This window comes from Siphateles boraxobius, unplaced genomic scaffold (assembly GCF_051911475.1).
Source record: "Siphateles boraxobius isolate OS27281-9 unplaced genomic scaffold, OSU_SipBor_1 61, whole genome shotgun sequence".
Classification (NCBI taxonomy): Eukaryota; Metazoa; Chordata; class Actinopteri; order Cypriniformes; family Leuciscidae; genus Siphateles; species Siphateles boraxobius.
In genome coordinates, this window is record NW_027509188.1 from 4648566 (window position 1) to 4663447 (window position 14882).

The following is a 14882-nucleotide window of genomic DNA, read 5'->3' on the forward strand; positions in this document are numbered from 1 at the left end:
ACGGCGTGAGGACACGCCTACCGGGAGGGGGGCGTTATGTCACAGTCTTCGTCTGCACTGTTCTGTCTTGTTTGCACTACACCTCCCAGAATCCCTCGTCTCCACACATGATCTCACTCCCTCATTTCCTCGTCATCATCTGTCTCACCTGTTTGCACATCATTAGTGTTCATTGGTTTGTGTATTTAGTTCCCTCTGCCCAGTCATTCCTTGTCGGTCTTTGTTTATACCTCACCTTTGTGTGTATGCTTTGTGTCTGCCTTAACCTGATCCTGGAAATGGAATAAATCTGTTTGAATTGGAACCTGTCGACCATCGTCTTCAACCCGCACACACCCGTGACAATTCTTCAGTGTGTAATGTGCTCTCTACTTATTTCTTTTTTCCAAAAGGGCTGAATATGTGTAGAGGAGAAATCTTTGCATATCCAATGTTTCTCCAAAAAGAGTTCCAGGGTGCTGCATTTTTGGCCATGGATGTGACCTGCCGTTATGTCCCATACTTGGAGAAGGTGTCAGAGGCCCTGACTCATCTTCAACCTCTTCAGAAAATGAGACATTGCTTGTCCGTAATGCATGCCAAATCCCACAATACAAAATGCGAAGTGATGCTTTTAACTACTTTTACATTTCAGAGTGATGTAGTCAACAATTAAAGTGTGTTTTGAGTTGTACATGAGGCCATATGTGCTGTCCTCTACAGCTGGTGACCTTGGGATATGCATAAATATTGATCACCTGTTGTCCACCCTGTTTAACAAGTCCACTGCCTCCTGTAGATTCTGTGGAATGCAAGGAACCAGGAAGGTGCCGGGACCACTCTTGATGAAGAAGTAGAGCAAGTCAATAGTTTTCTCTCCAGATGTGCCCTGACCACAAAGTATATGTCCAAGTCAGGTTTGTAAACTTCTTTGCCCCCTGCTCCCCTGCAAATGTACACATTAACATTTTACAATTTATTGTGATTTTTCTATTGTTCTTTACAGTAAGAACTGATATGCTTACTGTCCATGCTATTGGGTGGAATCAACGTAAAGAGAATGGCCGTCACATTGCCTTGTCTTCCAGATTCAAAAAGGTATGTTCATGTATTGAAAAAGAATGGACTATTTTAAACTGTTAAATTTGAACTTAAAGTCCACCCAATATGCATCACTTCAGCTATGTATATGTAGTCGAATATGTCATTATATTAAATCAGGCAGGAACATACTTTTTGGTATTTTATGAAATTACAGTGTGTTGTGTCTTGCTGTTTTGCAGACAGTAGAAAACACCCTAGATGCAACAGAGAGCCTGAAGAAGATGCAGGATCAGTTGCATTGTTGTGATGACATGCTAAAGCAGTGGGTTGTTGATGTCAAGCAGTGGGCCAGTAGCGGTAAGGGCAATGTTGTTTTATACATAAACACTGTTGGAGTAATTTGGTTGTAATGCATGTAGCTGTAGCTTAATGTTAAATTATGATGTGGAGATGGACACTAATTGCAAGTCATAAGTCTTCAATTAGTATTTTGAGTTAAATAAAGTAAACATTTTAGCAATGAAAACAGAATGATTGGTGCATGTTCATGCAAATCAGACCAAAATGGAACAATATTATTTGAGGTAGGAAATGACAGACCAAGCACAATGTCCCAGTAAAGCCCAATTTATACTTCTGCGTCGAACTCCCTCCGTAGCTACGTCGTTAGCTGTGTAGCGCGCATACCCTTTTGCGTACCCTTACGTGCACCGTCCACAAAAATGTAACAACGCGTCAATTCTACGTGGACGCAAGCGCTGTGATTGGTCTGCTAGAACCCCTTCCTCGGGTTTCACATGCTCCCTTTGCATGTGTAATTGTGCGTCAACGCAGACAACGACGCAGAAGAATAAATGAAAATCAACGCGCAGTCTATAGCGCAGAGGCTCCGGTGTAGGTCCGACGCAGAAGTATAAATCAGCCTTAAGGCTCCATGTTAACAGCATTCATGCATGCTCCGCTTGTAATTCTGATTTTTCAAAAGGCACTTGTTGGTTCTCATTCTTGGTGAAAGTATCTTAGCTTCTCATTGGAAACAGAAACTAGATCTGTAGAAAACTATGAACCTAAGGATTTCATTTTTTTTCTTAATCCGCAAGAGCACCACATGTTACTTCTGTCAGTTCAGAGGATATCGGGGGTTTTTTTCATCCTTGAAAGTTTGGCCTATTGGTGGAGCTATAATAAAGGTCATGGGGTCACCAAATTCGATGTGTGGAATGGATAGGGGACATAATCCCCCATCAATGACTTTCATAAAGAAAGACTGTGGACTATGGACTCTCATAAACACAGACTCTTGAAAAGTGATGATAAAAAAAATATCACACAGATTAGATGCCTTTGTCTCTTGGCCTATGTTGCTTAATTGCCTAATTGTTGTCCTAAATTGTGTCTGTTGCTGCTGCACTATGTGCAATTAAGAAAACTTAAGTGTGTTTGAAACATTTCTCTTTCTTCTTAACTTGAATTTAGGAAATGCAGCAGCCAGTTCTGTGGATGCTCGTGGTTTGCAGATCTCCATCAAAGCACTCTTTGTGAGCATTTGTCAGAAGAAGCACTACCTTTATAGACAGAATGGTATGTATTAGAAAATGTTTGTGAAGCAGATTGAAGTTATATTGTTTCTGTTCATTAAATGCTATGGCAGCTCTTTTGTAATACCATTGTTTTTGCTCTTATTACAGATCGCAACAAAAGGCGTCAGAAGATTACTCAGAAGATTGCCCAAGAAAAGAAGCGCTTGCTAGATGAGATCCAGAGATACAACCAACAACCTGATGGTGATCCTGTGGACACACACTCATGTTGTGGCAAAAATTCTGTTAAACATCATCACTGCGTAAGAGACACTCAGAGTCAAATTAATAAAAAGAAAAGTATTTATTCTTGCAAGAATAGGTTCAGTCTAGTACCCAGAAGTTACGCTGTGCAATAGAGTGACACCCAACAGGAAGATATGAGACAGTCTTTATACTGTTTTCAAGGTTCCTCCTCACCCGCTGTACCTTTCACCCACTCAGATAAGGTCCTTACTGCTGGTCAGTTTCTACTTAAAGACACAAACTGGTACTGAAATAAACTGGCCAAAACTGACCGTCCCTAAGGTCAGAGGTCCTGTCCCATATGTTCCTGAAAAGTCACGCACAAGCACGTACACACATATACTTTTATACATTGAATAGGTTCTTTCTCTTATGATACCTGTTTGGGATCAATGACTATTAAAATTTCCACAACAATTCCCCCCTTTTTATCATTCAGATTACCCAATCATAATAATAAAAATAATAGAACAAATTTTAAGTCATTTCATCACACTTATACTCTTCATCTCTGGTTTTCACATAACTGACCACTCTCTTAAACATTTGTGAAATAACATTTGGAAAAGTAAAAAGCTTAGGCTGTTTTTTTGGGGATAGTCCCTTAAGTATTAGCAAGCAAGTAAAGACTTTATCTGCGGCCGGGCTGAATGAATAAGCACTGTTATTGCACTCCCGACCTAGGTCGGACCCTCATTCACCTCAGTATAAACAAGAAATAGTGTATAGTTTAAGTAGGAAACACATCAATTTAACACCCTGGTTATCATTACACAGCCTGTTGAAATGACATGTGGGTTTCAAGATAAGAAATACGAAGAAATAAAAGTATAATAAAATCCCTCATTTCGACCCCTCTCCTTGTACGTCATCACATAGCGGATAACCACAGCTTTTAACCTTCTGTTCATATCAAAAACATTCATAGAAAGAAAGAAAAAGAAAAGGAAACCATACAATTTAACACATGTCACAGTAGCTCCCACTACTTGTATCATCATATTTTGTTCATCCAATTGAACAGACTCCCAGCTTTAACCAGTCTCTGTACTGAGCTGGAGACACATTATAATGCATGGTAAACATAACAATATTGATAATCCTATCGCTGAAATTGGTAGTACAGTACCCCCAACCCCCGAAAGATTAACCAATCTTATCCATTTACCATCAGTCCACACCCATTTCCATACATCGCCTCCATTTTCCTAACCATGTTTTCTTAACTTTCAACTCGATTCAGCCAATGGTTTTACTTAGTAAGCTCTATTTAACACCATATTTAATAAAATCTATCCAGAAAAGGTTTTATATTTTTTATCCATTCTTTTAACCAATGTAGTTGTTCAAAATTAACTCAAATATTTCCATTACGGACCATCTTTTAGCTTATTACCATACATATTCTCCCATGATCGGCCTTTCTTACCCTTAATGGAAAGCCTAATCATCAAGTTTCTTCAATAATAATCCCTATAATTTACCTGAAATATTTTCTAATGAATCCTTAACCAATCAAATCATTTGATCTAAGCCCTATTTTGATTCAATCAAATAAAATCATCAAAATCATCACAAAAACAGATTATTTTGCTAAACTCAAACCATTAGTTGGTGCATCTTCCTCCAGGTGTGTTGGTCATCTCGTTTGCCCCATGGACATTCCGTCTTCACCAGAGTGACACTTTGCGTGCCGTAGCCATGGTCTTCCATCGCTGGTTCGGGACGTACGTTACTAGCACGTCCTTGAATCCCTCACTTTGGTAGATGCTCTATTGGATGGTTGAGGCCTGTTGGTGTTGTCTAAGGTGAGAGGCTTGGACCCAGGTGTCACACTCTCCAACCATTTTCTGATCCTTATAAGGTTTTCCCTTAAATCACGACCGCACCCCCACTGGAGTGAACCATTTCTTGCCTGCTTTCACCTGTGAATGGAGACCTTAAGTATTTTGTTAGTGACCGCTTGTCTTGCCGCTCGTGCCTATTGGTGTGACCTGTGGAATTTTCACCATTTGTTCACCTTGCTGATGATATGCATAAAGAATTTCAAGTTTATTCTCAACACTTGTCCAATTCAACTCTGTTTCTTCTCATTTTACAAATCATCTTATCACTAAATAATTTCTTCCTCACTTAATAGCACTCGGGGTCCTTTTACCCTGAAAAACACTCAACCCACTTTGCTCATGTCCACAACACAATATTTATACATTTGGAACAGAATTAGTTCTGTTTTCTGCAATCCTTCCTGACATTCTGCAAAAGGAAAATCTTAAGTTATGCGCTCCGCAGGTGTGGCCTTGTTTCTTTCTGCCACAATAACAATCCAGGCCAGGATATTTAGTCAAATTCATCCATAACCATTATTTTATTGGGCACATTCTGCCCTGCATCAAAAGTCTGCATGCTCTGTAAAGAAGAACAAAGGTCGAGGTTATTTTCAGATAATAAAGTACACATAGTTTCTTTTGTCTGCTGTGCTGCCACGGCCTTCGCTGCTGCATCTGCCCTGGCGTTTCCTGTTGAAACAGTCCTGCAATTTTGTTATCAGCGTGTGCGGCACACTTACAGACAACAATTTTGTTAGGGAGAAGAATGGCTTCTTGCCAGGCTTTTACCCTATTAAGCCCCTTGTCCTCCAACAAATATACCGTCCCTTAATAGACCAAATTTTGTCAATTGTTATCAAAATTGTTACCAATTGTTACCATCCCCCTTTTGATGCAATGATTCAACTCTTGCATCAATCTAACATAATGGTGTTTGGGTAAAGTTTGCCATCATCACTAACCCAAACGTTGTCCTTCAGACAAATTTCCTTCAGACATCTTTCTCTGCCTCTTGAAACAAAAATATTACTTAAAGCCACAATCACATCTTCTTATCAGAGTGTTTCGAAGACAACGGCCCTCAGTCTTACAGTGTATCCTGCTTTTCAGGCCTGTTGTTTGGTCTCTTATGCCAGTCATCTACAAACATTTTCAAAGTCATCAATTGTTTCTGTCTGGTCAGGTCGTGCTGTACAGACTTGGTCAATGTCAGTCAAACAACATTTTCCCCCTTTGTTCACAATATTCATAAATGTGAAGGACTCTCTGGATAATTTGATATTGACTTAGCCAATATGTCACTTTGTTATTGCCTTCAAATCTATAACATTTTAGTTTATCTCAACCCATTATGGACGACGATCTACCACTTCACAAATCCAATTTACATAAATGCTTTTAATCCATAGATTGATTCATAATTACCAGTAGCAGACAGAGCTGGATGACTAATCCATTTAAAGCTCGTCCCATGTTCTACATCATCTTTTCATCAAATGGACTCAACAGAATTAACAGCTTCTTTAAAATTTGTCATTTGCCTTACCAGATTTTAGTGGCTAATGACACAATTTACACACTATTCAGACGCAGTATTCGTACCCCAAACTAACACATACAAGACATAGAGTGCAGTCACCATCACACACACTCATATTAGACACATATTTTAACTGTTCATTTTTAATGTTCGCTTTTCATTATATCATCTCTAAAAAGATTTAAATTTTAATTAAGATTTTAAACTTCACATTTTACTGTAGCTTTTACCTAATTTTACATGGTCTTTTAACCAGTTACAAAGCATGTCTGTTCATTATTCATTTCATCTTAGAAAAGTCAGCTGGGTTGTTTTGGTTCATTATCACTATTTTGTTCTTTAGCAGGCCGATAACAGAAAGACAGGCACAGTTACCATCCCTTCCTCCACTCAAGCAGTCTCTCTCACTATAAACAAATAATCTTTTCAACAGCCTCCTAAGACTGTAATTTAGACAAAATGTAATATTAAATTTATTACATTAACCTTTTACCATTCACCTTTGTTATCCAGACTCTTCTCAAATCTACAAAAGCCTGTCTTCATCTTTAGCCACCACCATGCCTAACGACCTTCAGGAGTTAAAACTATGTTATAGACATTTTAGCTCAAAATTAACTCTTCTATACATTTTACTTGCCCATATGGCAACCAACATCATGTCCCTCATATAATTAAGTTTTGTTACTGTCTCCGCAGCAAATAATGGCAATCACCTCATGGAATCAGCTGGCTCCTGAAAGCCCACTCCCGTTAATCATTTATCTTTAATTTTCTTCTCTTCAGGGTGTCGTCCCCTGGCATAGTTGCAGACACTTGTCACAATGAAAAACAAGCCATACAATCAATGCGGTTTCTGGTGAGTGGTATAGAGGAACTCACATTTCCGGGTCAGACTGTCGTAACATTAATTTTCACCTCACAGCCCATCTCACCTCTCAATGCTCTGCTGACCCCGGTGGCCTCCAGTAATCAGTGCTCAACTCTCATACCTTTCTCACAAATAACACCTCCATCCGGAGTTGCCCAATGTTCGTGACCCCCTGCGTTGGGCTGTCCCCTGGCCAGGAAGATCATCCCGTCATTGAGTAGCCACTCGTACACACTGGTGACCGCTCTTTCCCAATACAATCAGTTTTCTTCAACAGAACTCAGCTGTTTTCTGGAGCTTAGGAAAGGCACGTTCAAGAGTCACCAGAGCCATTCCGATTGCCTAATAGTGTTCACAGGGAGACAGGTTAATAACAACAGTATTTAATCACTTAAATCCATTAACTATCTTAAAAGCAGCAACCTAGCTACTTAGACTATACTCAGTGAATTTAGATCACAACCGTACATTCAGTGTACTTCATCTGTAGCCGGAGCCATCGGTCCTGAATGGTGGAGACTAAAATGAGACAAAGTTGTTACTGGTCCTAAAATACGCTAATCAAAATGTCACCTCTATCGTTTAAGGTCTGTATTATTATTTTAAAGACTTCTTTAAAGTCATTCAGTTTTACATTTAAAACATTTACAAATACAAATTGCCCTCTGAACGGCAATTGTTTCTTTAAACATCTCTGTGTCTATGATTCTCAACTGAAACACTGTGCTTTACTTATTATCACAGATGTCAGCTTTTAGCTGACTCATTGAATAAGAGAGACTCTGAGACATTCGGACTGGTACACTGCTCTCTCATATACTTCTAACATCAAACTTTTATCTACCATCTTTTAACTCTATCCCAGCTTAAGGCATCTTTGCCAGAAATTACATGTGTTTTCAAATAAACATAGTTTTACAGTTGTCTTTTGCCCACGTCAGGGAATCTAGACATTACAAATTTCCACTCAGATTGAGTCTCTGTCGCACTGGCTGTTTCAGCCACAGCACACATCAGATTTAGATAAGCGAACTGTTTCATTACAGCCAATAGCAGACTTATCTTTTGAAAGCAAAACATCAGCTTCTAGCTCTTTCATGGTCAACTTTTCAAGCTGTTTGTTTAATCAAATGCCTTTCAACACATTTTACATTTAGCAACTGTTAATTCAGTAGCCTACTACTTCTGCTTATTTGTTCTTACATAAAAATAATTATTCTAGTTCTCAATAACGTTTCACATTTCTCAATCTCAATTACCATAGTTTAATATTTGACTTAAGTTTTCTCTTGGAGTTTATCAATCTCCAATTAGGATTTAATTTTGACGAGGCAAGCACTCTCTGCTTGTGATACTTTTGCAGTTATTGTAAATCATCTGTGAGATTAGTCTCTCTATATACTCTAAAATCAATTTTTTTTAAATGTTTAATTACAGCACAATCATCCTGTTAGTTACTTTGATATATTTTGCAACTCACATTTGTTGGAGTCATTAATTTTACATCAACCTGTATTCATCAATTCACTTTTAAAAATTACTATTATAGATCTTTTCTTTAAAAGGATACACTTTAAGACTTCAATCTCTTGACCTTGTTTTTTTTTTATCTCTTATTTCTCAGACAAAATGTTAATGTCGTCATTTAAACACTGATCTACTTTCAAACCTACATTATTATCAGAAATGTGCCACTATCACATTTTCAAACACCTTCTCAGTGGGCATTTAAAGTTACGTGTTAAATGGTCCTGCTGACCACAATCAAGACACTCTCTGTCATCTAGTGGGTTCATGTGTCAGCCTCAACTACAGCATCAGACACCTGTCCTTGACTATAGTTTGATCACTGTGAGCTTGCAAACGGCTCCAACTTATTGCACACCCTTGAAGCAGTGTGTGTCCCATTCAGGAATGTAAACAGAGCCACTGATTAAGCAGTTCTCTGTATTCTTTTACAGTCCACCAGTGGCGGATTTAATCACAATAGCCAAATCATAATCTTCATCATTATCATTGGCCGCACATTAATTTTAATAAGCTGCATCGAAATGCTCAAAATATTCTAAGTTGTTTTCACAAAGTTTTCGTTTAACTTTAGTCATACTTGTCCAGGGAAATTATCCCCGACCCATAATTTCATTTATAAAACAGACAATATCTTTTGCTTCAATTACTTAATATCAACAAATATCCAACATTATATATTATTGATTTTCAGAATTTTTGGTCAAAGTTGTCTTTACATTTTACTAATTTGGTATTATCATCAACAACCCTAATTACAGAACAAGTACATATCTAACATCCGGGAACCGGGCTGAATAATCAAACCCTGTTGCTGTATCCCCAGCATAGCTGGACCCTAGGTTCAAAACACAATGGTTATCAAACTAAAACTAAACCTAATTTCAATCATTATTTTACCATTAAAATATAGAATTTTCCCCATTTTGCTTAATGAAACATTCCTTATCTTTATATCACATTAGTCCCCGTTAATCATACTCAATGCCTTATTTTTATTCTGAAACTCATTTTTCATACCATTTAAACAGTTAATTTGACTTCCATAAATTCTGTCAGACATTTTATTTTCATCACATATAGTTTTCTACTATATTCCTTCTCAATCTTTCCCTACATGCCAGTTCCTTCTGCATCCTCTGTTCTACATGCTAATTCTTTCTTTTCTCTACATGCCAGTTCCTTCATTATCTAACCAGTACATGATTGTTTGCTAACAATCCCCACACAAACATATCTCACACACCAATCTTCTTGTTTTTTTTGTTTTGTTTTTTTCGCTTCCCTCTTCCATCAAGTCTCTCACCCGTCATAGTGACACTTAAATTTCCAATCTTTCCCTTGTTTTGATAACAATCCCCTATTTCACACAGACAGCCTTATTGCTGCTTGCAACTTCAATCCGTATCATATAAATTTAAGTTCTCAGACATCTAATGTCATGCTTCCATTTACTGGATGAAGAAGTAAAAACTTTATTTCTCCTGGCAGTTCAACTTTTTTTATCTGCCCCTTTAAGACAACAATCCATTGTTTGTCCACATTGCTTACACATGTTGAACACAGCCATAACAACCTTTTTTGTTTCTCACTGCCCTGTTCAACTGATTCTCGCACTACTTTCAGTCTAGTTGTGCTCAGTGTTCCCTCCCTGGGGAAATCATGGTATTTTCTCAGTTTTTTCAATATCTAAAACATAAATTTTCCCCCATAATTTTCTCATTTGATATAAAAACCGGTGTATCAAATTTGCATGCTTACCTTGAGACTTCCCCATATTGGCTGCTTCTCTGTTCTCTGTGGATTTCTCTTCAACGCGCGTTTTCCTGATCTGTTAGGCGTCCCCAACAGACCCGATTTTTTCTTTTAACCCAAATCGGTCGGGTTGCACTATTAGTGCCCTCCTAATTAAGGTTTACCAAAAACTGTTCTGGTTCCCCCTAATTAGCCTCAGTACCTAAAAACAATTTGCTCCGTGGCGGAACAACTCATTTTCAGGTTACCTATCTGTTTGAAATCTCTTGATCTGTTACAGACCTCAATTAATCTCAGATAATTTTCTCTCGTATCTGTTTGAAACCTCTTGATCTATATATAGATCTCAATTAATCTCAGATTACGTACCACAGAAACAGCCCTCAGCCAATATGTTTCACTCACATTTCATACCCGAAACAAAATACTTTTCCCCAAAAGAAAATATTTTAGACGTCTCTTACCAGAGATATGTTGGTTGCCACGGGTTCGCTTTCTTTTGATTCCAGTGGAGCCCCTCCCGGACCCGACAGCGGTCAGCCCCTCTCTCTCAAGCTTACGAGGTAGAGCTGGAACTGCTCAGTCCAGGTGGCCAAACACCGTCCGCTCTCAGGTCCAGAAGGCACTTCCAAGGAACCCCACTCTGACACCAAATTGGTGTGGCAAAAATTCTGTTAAACATCATCACTGCGTAAGAGACACTCAGAGTCAAATTAATAAAAAGAAAAGTATTTATTCTTGCAAGAATAGGTTCAGTCTAGTACACAGAAGTTACGCTGTGCAAGAGAGTGACACCCAACAGGAAGATATGAGACAGCCTTTATACTGTTTTCAAGGTTCCTCCTCACCCGCTGTACCTTTCACCCACTCAGATAAGGTCCTTACTGCTGTTCAGTTTCTACTTAAAGACACAAACTGGTACTGAAATAAACTGGCCAAAACTGACCGTCCCTAAGGTCAGAGGTCCTGTCCCATATGTTCCTGAAAAGTCACGCACAAGCACGTACACACATATGTGACCAGTCACGGAAACTAGGGACACAAGTCGGTTCTGGGGCATTTTGAGTTATTCATAGATTCTGAGAGTGTAATATCCAAGCTTTCCAACGATGTGTAACATGTGGAAATCTGATAATATTTGGAGAAGTTGTGGCCATTTTAAAGTAGGCACTTAAAAAAGCTCAAAGAGGAGAAAACGAGCTCTAAAAGATTGTGCAGTTCTCACCTGTCTCTGCTGCTGGGGGTGACAATAGGGCTCATTTACATCTCATTTAGATAAGCCATACCCCCTGTAAAGCTCCTCCATGTGCTTTACAGCTTTTTTTACACTTTGAATGAGTGCACTTCTGCCGCACTAGGCGAAAAACAATTGTGCTGCCCCTCTATTTGCAACGTACCAGCAACAACACACAAAGACCAATAATGCCATATAGCCTGCATATAACGCGAAACCAGCAACAACACATAAAGACCAATATGCCATATACATATAACGCAAAACCAGCAACAACACACAAATACCAATATGCCATATAGCCTGCATATAACGCAAAACCAGCAACAACACACAAAGGCCAATATGCCATATACATACAGTATAACGCAAAACCAGCAACAACACACAAAGACCAATATGCCATATACATATAACGCAAAACCAACAACAACAAACAAAGACCAATAAGCCATAGGCCTACATATAGCGCAAATAGTACGCAACGCTCGTGTGCCCAAAATGTCAACAATATTAAAGTTTATGTAGGAGGCAAATGCCTGCTGGCATTTTTCTTTAAGCAGTCATTTCTGCAATTTTCCAAATAATCACATTTCACCTCCTCAAATTACTGTTGCAAATCTCTTTACACCACTTTCTTATGTGCGTATACACACACAAATGAAATGTCCGCAAGCACATTATATCATCAGCAGGTTCAGCATCTTAAATAACGACTAAAGAGCAAATGAAGCTTAACTTACATTTCAGAAACACGCCGTATTGAAGCACTGAGGGCGAGCGCGCTGCGCCCATACCTCCGGTTCAGTTTCCCGAGCCCACGAAGTGCGGCGAAAACATTTTCGGTGTAACTGCCAGACGGTTCATCTCGTCTGCGACAATCTTTGCGGCATCCATCTTCATTGAATTTTGATATCAGAGAGAGCTGGCCAGAGCACAGCATAATAAGTAGCCATGTGGTTGACTTGGAGGGCGGGGGCAAAAGCGCCGGGTTATTCAGTATGGAAGTACACACAGACAATGACACGCCACGCCCCTACTGCATGCTAGAATCTTCGAAAACAAGCCGATTTCAACCTCAAAATGTTAGCTTTTAAATATACCAATACTGCTATCTCAAACATGGAGAGGCTTCTTCGTGATTTCAATTAACAGATTCTCCAAAAAATTGAAAATCACCAATTTTGAAAAAAAACTCTTCTTTCTCATTTTGCTCGAAAGTTGTGCTGCCGACTTGTGTCCCTGGTTTCTGTGACGGGTCACATATGCTTTTATACATTGAATAGGTTCTTTCTCTTATGATACCTGTTTGAGATCAATGACTATTAAAATTTCCACAACACTCAGTTGTGCAGAAACTCTCCAACAAAGCTGAAGAGAGCATGATCTGGCCTTGGCAGGAACAGAAAACGGGTCCTGTATTAATACTTAACTTTGTGTTTATTTAAAATGTATCATCGTCAAATTAGTTTATAAAAAATGTATCATCGTCAAATTAGTTTATTAATGTATGATGTTTTCATTCCTTCAGACGGTATAGACATTCTCGCCAAGAAGAAGCTTTTTGACCAACTAATGCTGGTCTCACGGCTGACAGAAGAAAAGCAGATCCTTGTGAACGAGATGATGCAGCACTGTCAGTACCTTAATGACTCTGTTGCAAAGGTCCAGACACTGATAGCCACCATTTCAGATTGCATAAAAACAGAAAGTAAGTGTAAATCAAACTATATGGCTTTATACACTTTAAAATTCATGGGTCAAACTATTTTCAGGTGAAAAGCGATCATGCTAGTATCAAGAACTAAGGATGCATGGCGTTCAAAGATTATTTTATCCAATTATTATTTTCCAATTTGACTTTGTATTTAACATTTGTTCTAACATAAAAAAGCTCTCTCTGATAAAATGTTTAGTGTGACGTCAATTCCATTACTCTTCATGTGTGGACTTATAGGCTATCCCAATGGATTCACAGAGGAGGTGTCCAAGGGCCTCATCAGTCTACTTCAGATAAGACTGCATAACCTCAGACTCAAGCAGCAGACTGTTGCATGCACATACAGAGGCATTCTCGAACCAACTCCTAGGCTGGTGGAAGAAGATGAAGGGGAAATGGAGGAAATGGACTGGCAACATGACCTCATCTCTGAGGATGATGATGATGATGATGATGAGGAAGATAATGATGCTGAGGTGGGGACTCAAGTCACTTGACTTGGGACTCACAATCCCTTTTGCTTCGACTTCTACTTTGATGACTTGAAAAGGTTTCTAAAGTCTTGACAAAAGATCCTGTTTTTGTAAGTGAGTTAGATTGAAAGTGACTCCTCAGTTGTTTGTTCCTGCAGGTATCCATATTTTGCTACATATGCTCTCAGATTATATATATATATATATATATATTTTTTTTTTACACTGGAATTGTAATAATCATGGTTATGTTTGCAACTGATAATGTCTGAAAATATTTGCTGATACCTGTATATATGTGTATGGAAACAGAAATACAAATTTGATTTGTCATCAGACTATTGAGTTGACTTTGTCTCATCACACATCATCCCTTACAAAAAGAGAGAACTGGGAGCTTTCAGATTCAACCTGAACTACCAACATTTTGGAACATTAGAGGTCACAGTCACACCAGGTCACTATTAAGATAGATGTATGAAACTTACATACTGTACACGGATAGTTACTGGCAGTGTAATATACTGACTATGTAAAACCATTGTAGTTATTGTCTAAATATATATCAACCATATAGTTAACCACATGTTATACAGATGATGGGTTTGCAGGGTTGGGTCAGATTGCTTTGAATACAAACAACATGGCAATATTAATAATCAGTTATGCAATTTACCTTTTAGCAACAACCCAACCTGAAATATCATTTTAAGAAGCTCATTAATATGAGGCCATGCAAAGTAAATGTTATGACCATATCCATCTGATTACCAACTCATCCCATGGTAGGAACAAGCCACATATCAGTGTCTTCTTCAGAGATACACGTAGGAAACTTTATAAACGGATATTGAGGCTACTACATTATATAATCCAGACCATGTAAAATCCCAATATATGCCCCTGTGTCAATGGTACTTTCTCACCCATGCCATGGGCACTGATGCAGTTCAGAGGGTCAAGAGCTGGTTTTAGGGATCAGGTTATAATGAGGATTTGGTCAGGTTTAGGGTCAGGGTTCGGGTCAGACACTTAGTTGTGATGGGTAGGGTTAGGGTAAGGACCTAGAGATTGCATTGTGTCA

At 38.6% G+C, this 14882-nt stretch overlaps 1 protein-coding gene across 1 annotated transcript; it reads left to right on the forward strand.

The window, feature by feature from the left end:
- The first annotated feature begins 1146 nt into the window (after nucleotides 1-1146).
- Nucleotides 1147-13986, forward strand: LOC143718478 (uncharacterized). Its single transcript, XM_077209541.1, has 7 exons — nucleotides 1147-1164; nucleotides 1263-1380; nucleotides 2500-2604; nucleotides 2712-2831; nucleotides 12953-13018; nucleotides 13137-13316; nucleotides 13563-13986. Exons 1-7 carry the CDS (start codon nucleotides 1147-1149, stop codon nucleotides 13820-13822), a joined length of 867 nt encoding a protein of 288 aa, XP_077065656.1. The 3' UTR covers nucleotides 13823-13986.
- Nucleotides 13987-14882: the final 896 nt, after the last annotated feature.